Source organism: Ambystoma mexicanum, chromosome 6q, assembly GCF_040938575.1.
Source record: "Ambystoma mexicanum isolate Mex_15411 chromosome 6q, UKY_AmexF1_1, whole genome shotgun sequence".
Lineage (NCBI taxonomy): Eukaryota > Metazoa > Chordata > Amphibia > Caudata > Ambystomatidae > Ambystoma > Ambystoma mexicanum.
In genome coordinates, this window is record NC_090937.1 from 1,669,985,600 (window position 1) to 1,670,003,061 (window position 17,462).

General features: G+C 45.0%; 1 protein-coding gene across 2 annotated transcripts in view; it reads left to right on the forward strand.

Moving 5' to 3' along the window:
• The window catches only part of LOC138517020 (uro-adherence factor A-like), a 367,547-nt gene that overhangs the window by 270,241 nt on the left and 79,844 nt on the right, over positions 1 to 17,462 (forward strand). For both annotated transcript variants that reach the window (XM_069632527.1, XM_069632528.1), the window contains exon 4: positions 8,153 to 12,134. In XM_069632527.1, the coding sequence (XP_069488628.1) occupies positions 8,153 to 12,134 (3,982 nt within the window). The remainder of the gene's footprint in view (positions 1 to 8,152; positions 12,135 to 17,462) is intronic.

The window sequence follows — 17,462 nt, forward strand, 5'->3', positions numbered from 1 at the left end:
CAGGTGGGCGAAGTCTGGGCGAAGTCCCAATGTACAGTGTGTTGACAAGAGTGAACCCAGCAGAGGGATGTCCACAGTGAACTGTTTAAAAGACATTAAGATTTGTGAATGTTACAGATGAGATTGTGTTGAGAAGCTGCAACGAACCCGACGGAGGGAGGCTGATCTGCAAGACTGGTCTGAGCCTGGAAGAGGGGGTCCAGGGGTGACAAACCATCACCAAACGACAGGTGAATATGACCAGTGAAATCTTTTGAATACAAGCCATAGTGAACCCGACGGAGAGAGGCTGACATTTGAGAGGTGTCTGAGCCCAGAAGAGGGGGATACCGGGGTGAAGCATCATCACTCTAAATGCAATCAGAAAGGAACTTTTGTTGGTAATTTTGAATATATCCAGCCCTCCGAAGCGAGAGATTTAAACATCGAAGGTCCCGATATTGCAAGGAACTTTTTGTGGATCTGAGCCCAGAAGAGGTGAATCCAAGGGTGAGAACGCCTCAGTTAGCAAGCATATAGAAAAGAACTCTTTGTTTATCATTTTGAAACACATCAGCTCCTCAAAGGCAAGAGACTTTTTTGTAGAAAAGAGACTTAACCACCGAAGGCCCTCATAGCTGAGAGCGGAACTGTTGGCTCGTGTTGAGAAAGCTCAAGTGTGTGCTGTGCTCTGGAATCCTACCTTGTCCTGTTCTCAAAATGTGGGGACAGGAGACCCCGGCTACCTCCTCCTGACTTATCATTTGTGAACACTTTCTTTCTTATGAACATTATCCCACACTCTTTTGTATTTGGTTGTAAGGATTGGAAATCGGTTTTCTAGTATAGGCCCTTTTATTTGACAAGGCGCCACTAGAATTGCCTTATTATTAGATGGTCGTAGCATGCTCCCATCTTAGATTTAGGTTTAGATTAGGCGTTTGTCCAACCTACCTATACAGTTTAATAAACACCCTTGAAGTGTGATCACTTGTCTGTCTGTCTGTCTTTACTGTTGCCACCATGAGTTCATTACACCTTGTGCTTAGTATATTTTTCCATGGACCTCAACAACAACCATGATTCTGCGTTGCATTTGTATGCCGATGACGTAGATTCCTCTGCTTTTCCATGGATCTGAAGATCGTTGTGGAGGCCCTGGTCAAAGTCGGTTGCTTGCTTGGATCTAGTGGGCACATACTTAATGTGGCAAAAACCGACATTCAGCAGGGCTCAAATGTAGGAACACGCAGTTTGCCATTTACTGCAAAGAAATGTTTTTGCAGTAAATGGCAAATACACGTTTCACTGTGTGCAGGTGGCAGCATTGCACCAAATATGAAATGTATTAATGGTGAAATAAACTATTTAACAAAAAAGTGTATGAACGTCATGCACATGAAACCTCGATGGTTCACTTAATCTGGTTAGGAACTATGACATTGAATATACCTTTTGCATGCCGCCCAAGCCAGACGCCGGCAGATACACGTATGAATCTTATTTCAGTGAGAACAAGGGGTCGACTGATAGTTTGATTGTTTGGGATTCTGTTAAGGTGAGTTAACGAATTGGACTTCCCAGGCAAGGAAGTTGGTAGGGTAACAATTAACGCAAATTGAGTCAGAACTTGGTGATTTGCAAAGAAAATATGCCCTGTCAAAGACTAGGGATGATAAAATACAGTTAGAGTTGGTGTTAGGCTAGCACTAAAGAAAAGGGCTTTTTTTTATGAAGCAAAGATTCTGGGAGGAAGGGTAACAAGGGGGTCGACTCCTAGCGAACAGATCAAAAGGGCTGACGGAGAGATCATATGTTCAAAGGATAGATAATGGATCAGGAGGAATAGTTTTAAAAAAGAAGGAAATGTGAGTTTTCAATCAGTCTATGCTTCCCTCTATCCAGAGGAGCTTTTCCCACAGGCATCAGAATTAGCTAATTATTTTGATAAAATAGATGTCGCTTGTTTGTCTGAGGAAGGTAAGATGCTCGTTGGATGCTCCGATTACTGTACCTGAAATCGTAATGGCCATAAATCAACTCAATATTGGAAAATCTGCGGGCATGGATGGGTTACCAGTAGAGTTCCATAGATCATTTGGATCCAGACTGCCACCGGAACTCTGTGATTTATGTAATCACTTTCTGACCGATGGGACTCTAAGTCCTTCAATGAAGGAGGCAATTATCAGTTTAATACCTAAGCCAGGAAAAGACGCTACTAAATGTAGTAATTATCGCCAATGTCGCTCCTCAATGTTGACGTAAAAATATTAAAGGTACTGAATAAACATTTATGTGAATTAATTGATCAATCTCAAGTGGGTTTCAGAGGCTGAGAAATGGGTTAATTAAGCAATATGACCCGAGCGGCGGGGGCATTACCGACTCAGGTAATGCCCCGGGGCCCATAGTTACCAGAGTCAGTAATGCCGCCGCCGCGAGGGTCATATTGCTATAAGTATCACGGCCTGCAATATTTCCGTGACCGGGATACTAAAAGCAATTGTTTTCTGTCCCGAAACGTTGCGGCGTTTCGGGACAGAAAAAAAGAAACGGCCAAGAAAATAGCCGCCGCCATGAAAAGGGAAAACGGAGTCCGTTTTCCCTTTCCATGGCGGTCATCGGGAGCGGACGCGCTGGGAACACGTGTTCCCAGCGCGTCCGCTCCCACAAAAGGATCAAGAAAAAGGTAAGCGGGGTTGGGAGGGTGGGAGTGGGAGGGGGAAAAAAAAATGTACCTGCGTCCCCAGCGGGGGACGAGGAAAGCCCCCAGCCGTGTGGAGGCGCGGAGCGGGGATGGCCCCGCTCCGAGTCTCCACACGGCTGGAGACTTCCCTCGTCCCCCTCCGGGGATGCAGAAACAAGAGGGTAAGTTGGGGGGGCGGGTGGGAGGGAGGAGAGGGAAGGGAGAAAAAGAAAAATACTTACCCGAGTCCCCGGCGGGGGCCGAAGGCAGCCTCTCAGCCACGGGGAGGCCCCGCTTCGAGCCCCCCCATAGGCTGAGGGGTTGCCACGCCCCTCGCCGGGGAAAAAGGCAGTGGAATCCCGACGGAGGGATTCCCGGCCGGGTATGGACCTGGCGAGAGCCAATCAGAATGCTTGTTTCATTCTGATTGTCTCTCGCCGGGGTACTAATAGATATTATGGGCCTGCTGGAGCTGTAGTTGGGGAAATGCTATTAATTTTCTTGGATGCTGCAAAGGCTTTTGATCGTGTGAATTGGATCTTTTTTAAACTATACTGTACTCGAAATGGGGTTTGGCCCATTATTCTTGAGCTCTGTTGGTACATTGCAGTCTGTTATTACTGCTAGAATGTGGGTTAATGACGAACTTTCATTGTCATTTCACCTATACAGAGGCACGAGGCAAGGTTGCCAGTTATACACCTTCCTATTTAATTTAGCACTGGAACCACTATCAGCTTATATCAGGCAGAAACAAGGCCTCCGGGGTTTGTGTGGGGGGCAGGGAGGTTAAGGTGCTTGCCTGTTCAGATCATGTGACCAGAATTCTGGCAAATCCAGAGGAAGGAGGTGCTCTTTTGAAGCATCTGTTTGCATAGGTGGGACTACTTTCAGCGCATAAAATCAATTGGGGGGGTGGGAGAAAACGTTTTTTTTCAATTAAAGATACCCCTCTAAGAAATGAACTTGCAGATTGGAATTGTCAATGGGCAAATCGGAGTGGGAAATATCCGGGGATTGATCTTATTCGCAACACAATGTTGGTAAGTTGATAGAGGTCTTTCTAAGGGACACTCATAAATGGGAGCGCGTTACCTTGGATGTTTGGGCAAAAGTGAATGCAATTAAAATGATGCTGTTGCCCAAAGTACTATGTTATGCAATCACTTCCTTTGGGATTTTCGGAAATGGCGCTTAAGCGTTTTGAGAGAATATTTCAGGAATTCTTATGGGGTACGGGAAAGAGGCCAAGGATTCCTCGTTACATTATGACGCATGATGTTTGGGAGGGGGCGTTTTGGTCACCCAATACTCGAGAATTATCACAGAGGATTTTTGTAGAAAAAAAAATCTGCCTACTACTTTATGGAGGAAGGGGCATCAGAGCCATTGTGGGTATTGTTAGAAAGGGGCAGACTACTGCCTTATAATTTAAGTGGTTTGTATTCTTTTGTTCCAGGCGTCGAGAGACGGGAGTATGAGGCTCAAGCTGATGGGAATAATCAATCATACTGGTTGAAGGGCACTGGTTCTAACTGCTTTCTAAATTCAAGAAGATTTTCAGTTTTTCTAACACATGGTGGCAAATCATTCCAGGCTCTTGCCCCCTGAACGTGAAGGGCCCGCCCAAGGCCCCTGGCAAGTTTAACCTGGTGCTGTTTCAGGAAAAAACTCTCAGCAGATGCCAACTTTCTTTGAGGATGATATGTACTTACTTGAGTTTTCAGGTAGGCTGGAGCGTCCCAAAGATACATTTATGGCAAATCTTTAGCAGCTGAATTGGACAGGAGCTGGCACAGGTAGCCAATGTAGTTTTTTCCTTGCTGCAGTAGTTGGTTCAGACCGTTTCATCTGAAAGATGATGCGTGGGGCGGAGTTCTGAATTTTTTGCAGCTCTTGGATATCTGACCTGTTAGCACCTCCCAGTAGGACATTACAGTAATCCACACGTGGGAGGATCGATTTTCTATCGAAATCAGGGGTGCAACCTGTCGAAGCACCTTGAGAAGTTTCTTTTTGTGATGGCAGCTACGTGGGCATTACCGTCTAGGTTTTCCTCCATGTAAGTGCAAAGAGTCTTAACTTTAGGCACAACCTTTATTTGACTGCCATCAACAACAAAGTTGGAGTACTTCTGACTTAGACCGATTCTAGAGAGTCTTGGGCCCAACAGCATAAGCTCTGTCTTGGCCGCATTCAGACACAGCCAATTTGTAGACATTCATCTTTTTATGAGCAAATAAGTTGTGTCCGACAACAGGTCTTTTTCATAATCCCCAGTGACTTCCAGAACCAGTTGAAAATCATCTGCTTAATTGCAGAAAAAGATATCCATAGATTCCAGCTCATTACACAAGGGTAGGATGTAAATGTTGAATAACAGAGGGGAGAGGCAGGCCCCCTGTGGTACTCCGCATGTGATGGTTTCAACCTCAGAGGCACTGTCACCCCAGTAAACTCGCGAGAGGAGGCCCTCCAAAAAGGATTTGAGCCATGTAATTGCCTCTATCGAGAGTCCTCCGACCGTAGCCATGCGTTTGAGCAGAATTTTATGGTCTACGCAAGTCAAAGGCTGCTGATCGATCCAGTAACATCAGCTTCCCAGACTTGCTATGTTCTAGATATCAAGGAGGGCACTCTCCATGCCGTGAAAGCTCCTAAGCCCATACTGATTTTCATGTAGAATACCCGCAGTATAAACATGGGATCGGAGCTGCACCTTGGCCATTTTATCGACGAGTTTAAGAAAAAATAAGGTGTTGGTAATGGGTCTGAGGTTAGCGGCGTCTGAAGGGTCAATCCTGCTTTTTTTTTTACCAGTGGTGTCACTGCTACACTCTTAATGGATTGAGGGATAAGACCTGTTCGGAAGGAGGAGTTCAGATTCCTACACAGGAAAGGAACAAATAGTTCTTTATGTTCCAGTATGATTTTGGATGGGAGCAATTCTCCAGGACAGTTGGTAGGATGCATGGTTTTAAGTATATCATGCATCTCTGCCATGTTCAATTCTTTGACCCTGAAACCAATACCTTGATCTTGCTTGGGGTGGATTTCGGATACAGAAGTAGACAAACCTGAGTAAGAATTTGTACTGGTTACCCTAAAAGTGCTCTGCTTATGAGAGGAGGTAATTTTTGGAGGGTAAATTGGAAGTTCTTCAGCTATTTTATGTTGCGTTTTCTGCAGTTTATCCGCAAAGGCTTTCTCCACTTTATTGTGTCGTCACTGGTGGGTTTAATGAGTGGAATGGAAACTATGGGTTTTTCCGAAGTCTTTCGTCTTGTCATTGTAGAAGGTCTTTTTAGCTTCAGTGATCTTGTTTTTATATGTCCTGTCTAACAGTTTCCAAGCCTGCAAGTTCTTTTCGGAATTAGCTTTACGCCCCTTACGTTCCCCCTGCCTTTTATTAGTTTGAAGTTCCGCTAAGGCTGTAGAAAAACATTGGTGCCGATTGGGGTAAATCTCTAACTGATTTAGCCTTGAGTGGGGCATGTTGATGAAGCATATCTGTGGTGTCCTTATTTACACTGTTGATGAGCGTCTCTGGGACATCCGTTATCGTCATTCATTTCTGAATGTAAGTGGTCAGAACAGGAGCAGTTATATTCTTATAATTCCAGACGTTGACTAGGCGCACAGGTTCATGCACCCTACTTACTTTGCCTGGGAGCTTCAATAAGCAAGAGACAAACGAGTGGTCAGACCAGATACATGGAGTGGTGATAATCTCAATTGAGATTCCCACTCCCAGTCCAATCAAGAACATGACCTTTTGGGGAAAATGCCCAAGCAATCAGCAAAACTACAAACTATTGTTGCTTCGAAAACCACATTGACATGGATTTTGGGATGTGGACAGAATCTATTCATGTATAATGAGGCATTTATCTGGTATAACCCGGGGTTTCAGATAGAGAATAGGATGTTGAATTGGTGCAGCTGGCTTAATAAAGGAATCCTGAAAATTGGGGACATCTGGCAGCAAAGGAGAATGAGACCCTTTGTTGGGCTTATGGAGAAATCTGGTCTGAGTAAGAGGGAATTTGGGAGATGCAGGACCTTGGAGAATGTGTTGTTTGAAAGACAACGGATGCTGAATGCACCTATGTTGGAGAGGCCTGAGATCTGTGAATTATTTGGTACGCCACCCCGATTGGTTTCAACCTTTCTTAAAACCATGCCAGTGCAAGCCCCCTTGCTTAACTGCTGGGAGACATTAAGGCACGCCTGGTGGGTGAGATCGGTAGGAATGTATCAGTAAAGGAATGGGAAGGCCTTTGGAAAGTGGCTGTTCTAGCCAAGATGGATTTAAATTTACGTTACATTCACCAAATGATCTTAGGGCGTCTCTATTGGACGCCAGCACGAATGAATGAGTTGGGCATGTTAGCGCATGATAGATACTGATGCGTGTTGGGGCTGTTGACGGTGGAGAGGCTCATTACTGCACATGCTGTGGAATTGCAGAATTGCACTAGAGTGGTTCACATTTGGAAGGATGTGTTTGAAAGACTAGATACAATCTGGGGCGTTTCTTTCCCACAAACTTCGTTGGCAGTGATCCTACTGTCATCCAAGGGTAGGTGTGATATTGCTTGTGAGTATTCATGCTGGATTGACAAAGCTCTTCTTGTGACAACCAAGCAAATTCCGAGTGTGTGGAAAACTAGAACAAAACCACTTGTAGAGGGCTGGTTATCCGTCAGGCAAACATTCACATTTTGAAAAACATATGCCTCAAAGACAGAATCGGGAAGAAATGTATCTGTAATTATGGGGGCCGTTCAAGGATATGTATGGATGAGTGTAGATTAGAGAGTTTAATTATCAAATATGTATGTTAGTTTAGTCGGGGGGGTTGGGTTGTGTATGGGGATGTTCTTGTGGTTTGTTTTTTCTCTGGTTTGTGTATTCCATTGAGTTGCTATAAATCAATTGGGTTTTGTGTCACTAGTAGAATTTATTGCTCTGGATTGTGTCCTTTATTTGTAATGTGTGATAAGTTAGATGAAATGCGTTCGGATTATCTTATCAACACTAATCCTGTGTAATTACTATATATGCAGTTTTTTTGGGAGAAAATCTAAATAAAAGGCCATTATATATTCAGTGATGCCTGTAACCCAGCCTATGGCAAAAAAGAACCCCTATGCCTGTATAAAAAAGCAAGCTTGCCCGCTTTACATGCATAAAGCCACATGCTTATGTTCTTTAAAGCAAGCATTCCTAACAGATGGATAGAAATGAACCCTCCCAGTTGTTTAGGCACACCGACTACCACTGCCTTTTTGAATGACTATCTCAAGAAAAATTGCACTCATCTCGTTATAGACATGGAAATGTGAATGGTCTTAAAGTTATGAAAATGATCATCGGTTAACTCTGTGATTCAGAGATTAGACTATGCTCTGACAAAATAGTATCCTTGAAAAAGAATATCAATAAGCTAATCTTTTTTTTTTTTCTTTTTCATTGTTTTAGGAACACAGCTATTATTGCGCCAGTAGCCCCAAAACTTTGAAGTCGGCCTTGGAGAAATCTCTGGAAAGGCAAGAAAAGTTGCTTGAAAGTATACAGGATGCAGTGATACGGGAGAAACAATTGCGTTCTCAGGTTTCACATCTGCTAAAGCAACTAGAGGTGCAAGAAATCTCTAGTGAGGAATCGGAATTCCTGGAGGAGAATGAGTCCATGAGTGATGATGACTCAAGCCAGATGGATACGAATATTCCAATGGATGAGGAATTGCACCAGCTGGAAAGGACTCGATCAGTAAGTGGGGATTCAGGCGATCTGAACCAGAACCAGCCTGTACATGCCGTATTGCCCCACCGGGAGGAGAGCCCACCAGGAAGGAAAGACTACCAGCACCTGATAGAGAGTCGACAGAAAAAAGAATCGCAACACTTGGAGGATAACCCACCAACCGATGATGAGCTGAGCCAGATGATTGGAAAACACCCATTAAATAAAGACTTAAACAAGCTGGAGCCAACCCAACCAGCAAGTGCAACATTGTGTCAGCCAGAGGAAAAGCAACTCACAATTTTACAACTTAAACAGATTGATGTAAAACAACAAACAATGGGTGCTTTAGCTCAGCTGCAAGACGTTCAACCAAAGAGTCCAGTATTGCAGCAGGTGGAGAGGGCCCCCTCAATACATGAACAGTTACACAGCATGGAAGAACTCCAACCCATGATAGGACACCTTATCCAGCTGGGGGATCACCGGTTTCTGAGTAAAGAATCTGAGCAGCCAGAGGGAGTCCAGTCAATGGATGCTTTAGCTCAGCTGCAAGACATTCAACCAAAGAGTCCAGTATTACAGCAGGTGGAGAGGGCCCCCTCAATTCATGAACAGTTACACAGCATGGAAGAACTCCAACCCATGATAGGACACCTTATCCAGCTGGGGGATCACCGGTTTCTGAGTAAAGAATTGTGTCAGATGGAAGAATCTGACCAGTCAGAGGGAGTCCAAACAATGAATGTAGACCTAGTAGATCTTACACACAACTATCCAGTTGGCAAAGAATTGTATCAATTGGTGATCATCCAATCGGCAATGGAAGAGCCAAACCAGCTGCATGTGATTCAACCTTTAAGCAGTGATTTTGCCCACCTGTCAGAACACCGACCAATCGGTGAGGAGAATGAGCCACCAATTGAAGAGTTGTGTCCGCTAGAAGAGAACCAACCAGTTGGTGAAGTATGGTGTCAGATTGCAGTGGATCAATCAAAAAAAGTAGCAAGTGAACTAGAGCAGAATTCAGAAACCAGTGTAAAGTGGCACCAGCCGGAGAGTGGTCCGCTGTCCATGGAACAACCGGGCCACCTTGAGGAACACCAACCAATGCATGAAGAAGTGAGCATGTTGGAGCATAGCCAAGCGTCAGTAGATGAAATGAATCCACTGGAAGAAACGCAAGCAGTAAGAGAAGATTCAGCAAAATGGGGGCAATCCCAGCCAAGAACTAGAGAGCTCCATCCGCTGGAAAATACCCGACCAACAAATGAAGATTTGCACAATCTTAAGGACACCCAACCTTTGGTAGAAGAATTGAGCCAACTAAAGGGGCCCCAACCAGTGAGTGAAGAATGGTGCTCGTTTGGGGGGAGTGAAACGGCCAAAGAAGAATCATGTGATCAAGAGGGAAACCAGGCAACACGTGAAGAATGGTGCTTCCTGGAGGGCAGCGAACCAGGAATGGAAAAAACCTGCAAGTTGGAGGGGTTCCAGTTAACAAATGAAGAATGGTGCCGGTTGGAGGGGAATCAAATAACCATTGTCAAATCGATCCATCTAATGGAGAAGGAGGAACTAGTTAGAAATGCGGCACAACTAGAGGAAAGTCCACCAATAAGTGCTTTATCGGACCATCAGGAGGAGACGGAGTCAATGAATAAAGAATTGGTCCAGCATGAGGAGTACCAGCCTATAATGGAAGACTTGAGCCAGCTAAAGGCCAACTACTCAGGGCCTGAACATTTAGCATATCAAGCAAAAGACGAGTCAGGTATTCAAGGTCTGGCCCAGCCAGAGAGAAACAAAATAGTAGAGCACTTCCAAGTGGACGAGGACCAAACGACAATGGAAAAACTGACCCAGATGGAAGGGAACCAAGCAATATGTCAAGACACACAACCAGTGATTGAAGTATCCCACCAGCTGGAAACGAATCCACCAATAAGCGATGAATCGTGCCAAGAAGAGGAGGCACAACGTATGCTAAAGCTGAGCCAGCTGGAGGTAATACAAACCGCAACAGAAGCATGCAAGCACGAGGCGGAGCAAACAATGAGTGCAGGATGGGACAATGTAGAGAAAAATCCATCATTAATAGAACAATCATGCCAGTTGGAAGACAATCAGCCAACCAGTGAAGAATGGTGCCACCTGGACGGGAAGCAATCGGCAATGGATGTATTGTGTCAAGTTGAGAAGAAAAAGTTGGTAAGTGAAGAGTTATCCCAAATGGAGCACAACCAACCAACAATTGAATTGTCACACCATAACAACGTGAATGAACCAACAGGAGAACAATTGTGTGAAATGAAGCAGATGAAACCTCTGATCGAACAATTGAAACAGCTTGAGCGGAATCAACCAGTAACTGAAGAAGCGTACCAGCAAAAAGGGAACAGAGCAGTGATTGATGAATTGTTCCATTTGTCAGAAGACCAACCAATGAGTGAAGAAATGCCTCATCTGGAGATGAAGCAAATCCTAATTGAAGAGTCTTTCCAGTTGGTTGCGATCCAACCCGTTGTGGATGATTCAGTCTGTTTAAAGGAGGATGAGCCGATAAGTGGAGAAACAACTCAGATAAAGGAGAGCCAGTCCATGACAAAAGAACAGAACCAGCCTGAGGAGAATCTGTCAGCGAGCCAAGTGCCGGTGCAGGTAGAGGAGAGCCAACCAATGATGGAAGAATTGATCTTGCCAGAGAATAGCCAGACCGTGTGTGAAGAAACATTTAAACTAGATGATGGCCAACCAATCGGGGAAGAATTGATCCAGCCTGAAGAGAATATGTTAGTTTATGAAGAATCGTTTCAGTTGGAAGAGAGCCAGCCAATGGTGGAAGAATTGGGTCACTCGGAGATGAACCAGCCAGTGAGCGAAGGGTCTTTGCATATGGAGGTGAGCCAGCCAATAATGGACGAATTGGGGCAGTCCGAGATGAACCAGACAGTGAGCGAAGGGTCTTTGCATATGGAGGTGAGCCAGCCAATAATGGACGAATTGGGCCAGTCTGAGATGAACCAGCCAGTGAGGGAACAGTCTTTGCAGATGGAGGCGATCCAGCCAATGATGGAAGAATTGTGCCAAACAGAGAAGAACCTGCCATTGTGTGAAGAGTCATTCCAGGTGGAAGAGAGCCAACCGATGGAGCAATGTGCCCCGTTGATGGAGAATCCGCCTGTGAGAGGAGAGTCATTCCAGATTGAGGAGAGCCATTCAATAACAGAAGAAATGGGCAAGCTGAATGCACCCTTTACTAGACAGTTTACTCATCTGGTGGAAATCCAACCATTGAGTGAAGGACTGTGCCACCAGAAAATGAACAAACCTGTTGTTGAACAGTGTTGTCAAGTGGTTGAAATGCAAGCTGTGATGGAAGAATCAGGCCTCCTGGAGACCAACCAAGTAATGACCGAGGACATGGCCCTCCAGGACGATGATAGGACTTTACATGAAGAGGCAAGCCAGGTTGAAGAGTACCAGCCAATGGCCGAAGAATCCTCTTGCAATGATAACCTCAAATCAAAAGAAGAATCTAGTCAGCCAGAGGGAATACGATCCGTTACTGAAGAAACGGTTACCCCGGATGCCAACCAAGCAATACATGAATCCGACAGGCTGGAAGACAGCCAACCATTGACTGAAGAACTAGTCTGCTTAGAGGAGAGCCAGCCAATCAATGAAGAATTTGCTGACATGCTGCAGGAGCTCTTGGGTAATGCACACTAGTGTAGAGATTCTCACAAAGCTTGTTGGCATTCTTGAATCAATTGTTAGAATTACATGTTTTGTAATAGGTTCCTTTATTTTCAACCGATTCATAACTGTAGAATATTTTTTTATAAATAGCTGTTCAGATGTACCTCATTTCAGGCACATTTTAGACTTTAGCAAAATTGGGGCTCCTGCACCTGGAGTAGGTGTGAGCATGCACTTCACTAGATCGCTAGAAAAATCACACTCAACAATAATTGGGGGACAGTATGGAATCGAAGTCTAAGGAAAATACAACCCGACTTCATTTGACAATACAATCAATTATGCAATTTTAATAAAAAATCCTACACATGTTAAAACCAACTGTGTAAAACTAACATAAAAAATCTGATATACGTCCTACCAAAGTAGCTAGTGCTTACTACTCATAGTGCTAAGTACTGTTTGGCAAATGGCTACAGAAGGACGAGAAACATAGATCATATCAAGCTCCCATTGTACATTTAGATTTGAAAACAATTGTGTACTTTTGAATGAGTCCAATATACAACTTCAATTGGACAACAACAACAACAACCACACAAGATGCATGAATAGAGACCTTCTTTGTTAGGTGTCTCTGATTATAATGCCTTGGTCACGGAGTACCTAAAGTGCATCACTGGAATATTAGTCCAAAGAAAAATACTTCACATTCGTATTTGTCCAAAGCCCAGACTTTACCATGCACTTCCTTTTCATAGCTTCGTTTTTGTTTTTACATTTTCAACCACCATAAACCATGAGTAAAGTTCAAAAGGAAATCCTCAACAGAAAACCTACCGAACCAGCAGGAGCTGCTCAGATATTGGAGCTCTGCTTCACCCAGCTGTACACAGAGGAGGTGTTCTGATTGCAGTTTAGGATGTGGGGGGGGGGGGGCTACTTCCATTTTCACCTCTCACATTTTCCGACCCAGACCTACGTATCCACCGATGACACTTCCAACCCCTAGATCACAGGTTCTGATCCTTTGAGGGATCGAAGTTCTGCAGAGATGGGAGACGTTTGCAGTGTGTTGCTGTTACTCTAAAGTAGCACCCGGTGCAGACTGGATGTGCACATCTAGGAACAGCCATGAGGGGGTATCCTTTCTGATGCCCCGTGTGCAAACGCAAGTGGTGTGGTACCACATCTGAGACTGCTTGTTTTTTCATAATTTTCCAGCTCGTCTGTTTTCTCTGTTATCCAAGACACTTTGGGTTTAAGCCTTTTTGTGTCGCAGATCCACACCTGCACTATGTTTGTTGCCTGAACGTGGATTAGGACAACAAAGGCTCATGGCAGTCCATCCTAAAGCCACCCAGGAATGGGTCGCAAAGGCATACATGCGCTCCAGAAAGGTTAGGTCGGGGGTGCCATTTATCGTCCCCTTAGCTCCAATGCATGTGGTCACAGTGCAGGAACCCCGTCTCAAACTCCCTGGTTGTAGAGCTGGCTGTGGAGAAAGAGAAACAAATGTCTCCTCTGTTAAGAGGAACCTCTATTCCTAGAATTTCGAGCTAGCGTTACCTTCCAAAGTCTATGGGAATCAGGTTCCGCACCGTCTCCGCCACCTTGCCAATGTCCCCAAACAGGTATTTCAAGGGTGATGGGGATGCAGGGATTGATGTAATTTCCTCAAGGATATCTGCGACCTCACCCCAACATCTCGCTACCGAGGGGCCGTCCAGTGCATGTGGTAGGCGTCTGCATTCGATGCATCACACTTTAAACATTTCCCCGTGCAACCCTCCACAAACTTTGTTAACTTAGCAGGTGTGTAGTGTAGCTGGTTAAGTATTTTAAATTGAATTAATCGCAGTCCAGAGTTCAGGGATACGGATCTAGTGAGTTGTGACCGTATCTAAGCCATTGGGACTCATTATGACCCTGCCGGACCGGAAACACCGGTGGCGGTAAACCCGCCACCACTGTTGTCTCCGGACCGGCAGATTAAGAGTTCTGCAGACCAGTGGTGTCACTCCCACCTGGTCTGACCTGGCGGGAGTAACGCCACCCGCCTGCAGACGGAAATGGAAACACTGACACCGTTAATTAGGGTGCCAGAGTTTCCATGGTCCCCATCCCCATGGAGTCCTGTGGGACTCCATGGGAATGGGGTCTAACATTATTCTGCCTCCGGAATTACCGGACCAACAGGGCTGTAATGCCTCAGTAAATCCTGCAAGTCCAGAGGTGGAAATTAATTCCGGGTCCAGCGGCAGCCTGAGGGTTTTTCCGGCTCGGCTACTGCCAGACTCTTAATGAGGCCTACTGTCCCTCGCTCAAGTTTGTTTGTTTGTTTGTTTTTATTACTTGTATATTATGTATGTACATACAGTATGTATATACTTGTAAATTGGTTCCCAAATCTCATTCCCAGGTCTCCTTTATGGTATTGGCATAGATTGAGTGTGATTGAACTAGCGTATACAACAAGACCCCTTTTCTCCGCCCCTTGGTTGCCGCTATAGCCCTTGTGCATTCATGGGTAGGAGGATCCATAGGGAATGTTGGCCACTTAACAGCATATGCGGCTTTCATACAGTGGTATTGGAATTGTTTAAGTTGCCCACCTCCCACCGTGTCCACAAAATCCTTCAGTTCTACATATGTACCCCCAGGGAACATATCCCGCATCTTAAGTTGTTTGGTCGGGTCCCACAACACCTGCAGGGCTTTATCAAACGTGGGTGTAATGCCAGGGTAGTCCCACAATGGGATTTCTGGAGCATGCTCCTATGCATCAGCTAGAGCTTGTTATCTAAAAAATATTACCACCCCTATTTTAGTTGACTATATGCATACATTGATGCCCATAACTAATGACACCGATGACCCTGAGATGCTTATAGATAATTACAATAGGGAGACCACTGAAATGCTTGATAAATCTGCCCCTACAAAAGACAAACTGGTTAGAGATCTACCTAACCGCCATAGATGGTTCTCTCCCTCCCTGGCAGAACTTGGAGCCAACAAAAGGCAGGCCGAACACACCTGGTGCAAAGATAGTTCTGCTACCAACCTGTCGGATTGGAAACGTAAAGAGAAGCAGTATAAATCCGAAATTATTGAGGCTAAGAAAACCTTTTATAATAATCAAATTAATTCAGGTGGAGATCAAAGGAACTTTTTCGCCTTTTTAGATCTTGGGAAAAACCCACTGCTTGCAGTCCTCCCATGAAACCCACAGCCGAAGACTGTGATCGGGTACAGAAAGCTTTTGCAAACAAATTTTCAAAAGCACAAGACAAAATCGAGCAAGAAGCATCGGCATCCCCAAACCCCATAGTAAAATCCACTTCGGTGCTTACTGAGACATCTCATACAGGCACAAGTCTGACTAATTTTCAGCCGGATTTTATACCTAAAACTGCCACCGCATCAATATTAGCAACAGGCTTTACATTCAGGGAATCTACTGTAGTTGAAATCATAAATATTCTTAAAATGATGCATCCTACTAATTGCCCTGGTGAACTGCTCTCATCCAAACATATTTTGGAACATAAAGAACTGTTTGTGCCCTTCCTCGATTTTCTAACGCCTCTTTTTGGTCAGGTGTTATCCTCCAGTCGATAAAGAATGTTGCAGTCCCACCCCTACGAAAAAAGCAGGATTAGATCATACCGACGCAGCTAATCTAAGACCAGTTACAAATATCCTGTTCTTTCTTAAACTCATAGATAAGGTAGCAACCATCCAATTACAGGGTTATGTACAGATGGCTGGCATATTACACGCCAAACAGTTGGGATTCAGAAGTCACCATGGAACTCAGAGTGCTCTTTTGGACCTATAGACTTTCATGTTCTCCAAATTAGAAGAAAGTAAGTTGGGGATGCTGATGCTGTTAGACTTATCAGCGGCCTTTGACTTGCGTGATCACAAAATTCTACTTGATAGAATGCAGACTGTTGGGGACCTCTCCGTCAATGCCATAGCATGGTTGAGATCATTCCTGGAGGGTCGACGGTCACAGGTGTATTGGGGGGATAGCGCCTCTAAATCACAATTTATAACCTGTGGTGTACCCCAGGGAGCATGTCTATCACCACTATTGTTTAACATTAACATTCTCCCTCTCTGTGGTGTATTAGAAGCTTCCCAGATTTCCTTTTGGAACTACGCTGATGATTTTCAGTTGGTTCTCAATATCACTGGTGATCATGATGCTGTCCAACGCATGGTGGATATGGTGTACCAATTGATAAAGCAGTGGCTCTGCCTGAATGCCTCAAAGAGTGAACTTATGCTATTTGGCCCCCGTTAGGCACAAACTCAGCTGGGCTGGAATATTCAGGCTTCAAGATAGACGGAAGCTATATCAAGCATCATGCCACTGTATTTTGATATCGTATCTTGATTGGCGCATTTAGCTATCTATGCGGTATCTAGTATTTGATTGCTGCATACTCATCCTGACTTCTACACCCCGCTGTTAACCAACAGAATGTACTTACCAGGCATCTGCTGAGAGTCCTTCTCCACCTGATCAATTCCTCCACCGTACTACGTTTTACCTCTGGCGTGGCCCCCATAGGCACCATTCCAATACCTTCCAGTGTGCCCCACCTCATAACCACTCTGCTCTACTCTTCCAAACCATGCAGCCTCCCTGTGAGAAATACCAGACTACGCACCAGGCTACCCAAATTATATGAGCCTCGAGCTAGAGACACCACCCAGTCTATACTGACTAACCATTCCCTAACTATGCATACGACCACGCTCAACAACTATCCCTTGGAAAGACCCAAGCATAACCCAACTAACGCCTTGACCAAGCATAAAGGGCACAACACAGACTCTAATCCTACTCATACCAAAAGCACTGTCTCGCCCATAAGAGGCGCTTTAATCAATGCACGCTCTATAGTAGCCCCTGCCACAGTCTTAGCAGACCTCATTCTAGCAGAAGATCTAGACTTCATAGCCATTACCGAGTCCTGGCTCCACGCAGCCGCAGTCCCAGCCCTTTCACTAGCCATTCCCGACAACTACACCATTATCCGAGCGGATAGAACAGAATCTAGAGGTGGTGGCCTGGCCATAATTGCCAAAACACGCCTCAACATTAGACTTGACTCCTCGAACCACCTCCCATCCTGTGAATCACTCACAGCTAAGCTGCCTACCGCTAATTCCCAAACCATATCCATTCACTTACTCTACAGCCCGCCTGGACCCTTAGGTTCTTTCGAGGAAGACCTCATTACTATCATTACCAATAACCTAAAAAACACCTCCCAGTGCCTCCTCCTAGGTGACTTCAACTTAGGCCTAAAAGACCCCAAAGACC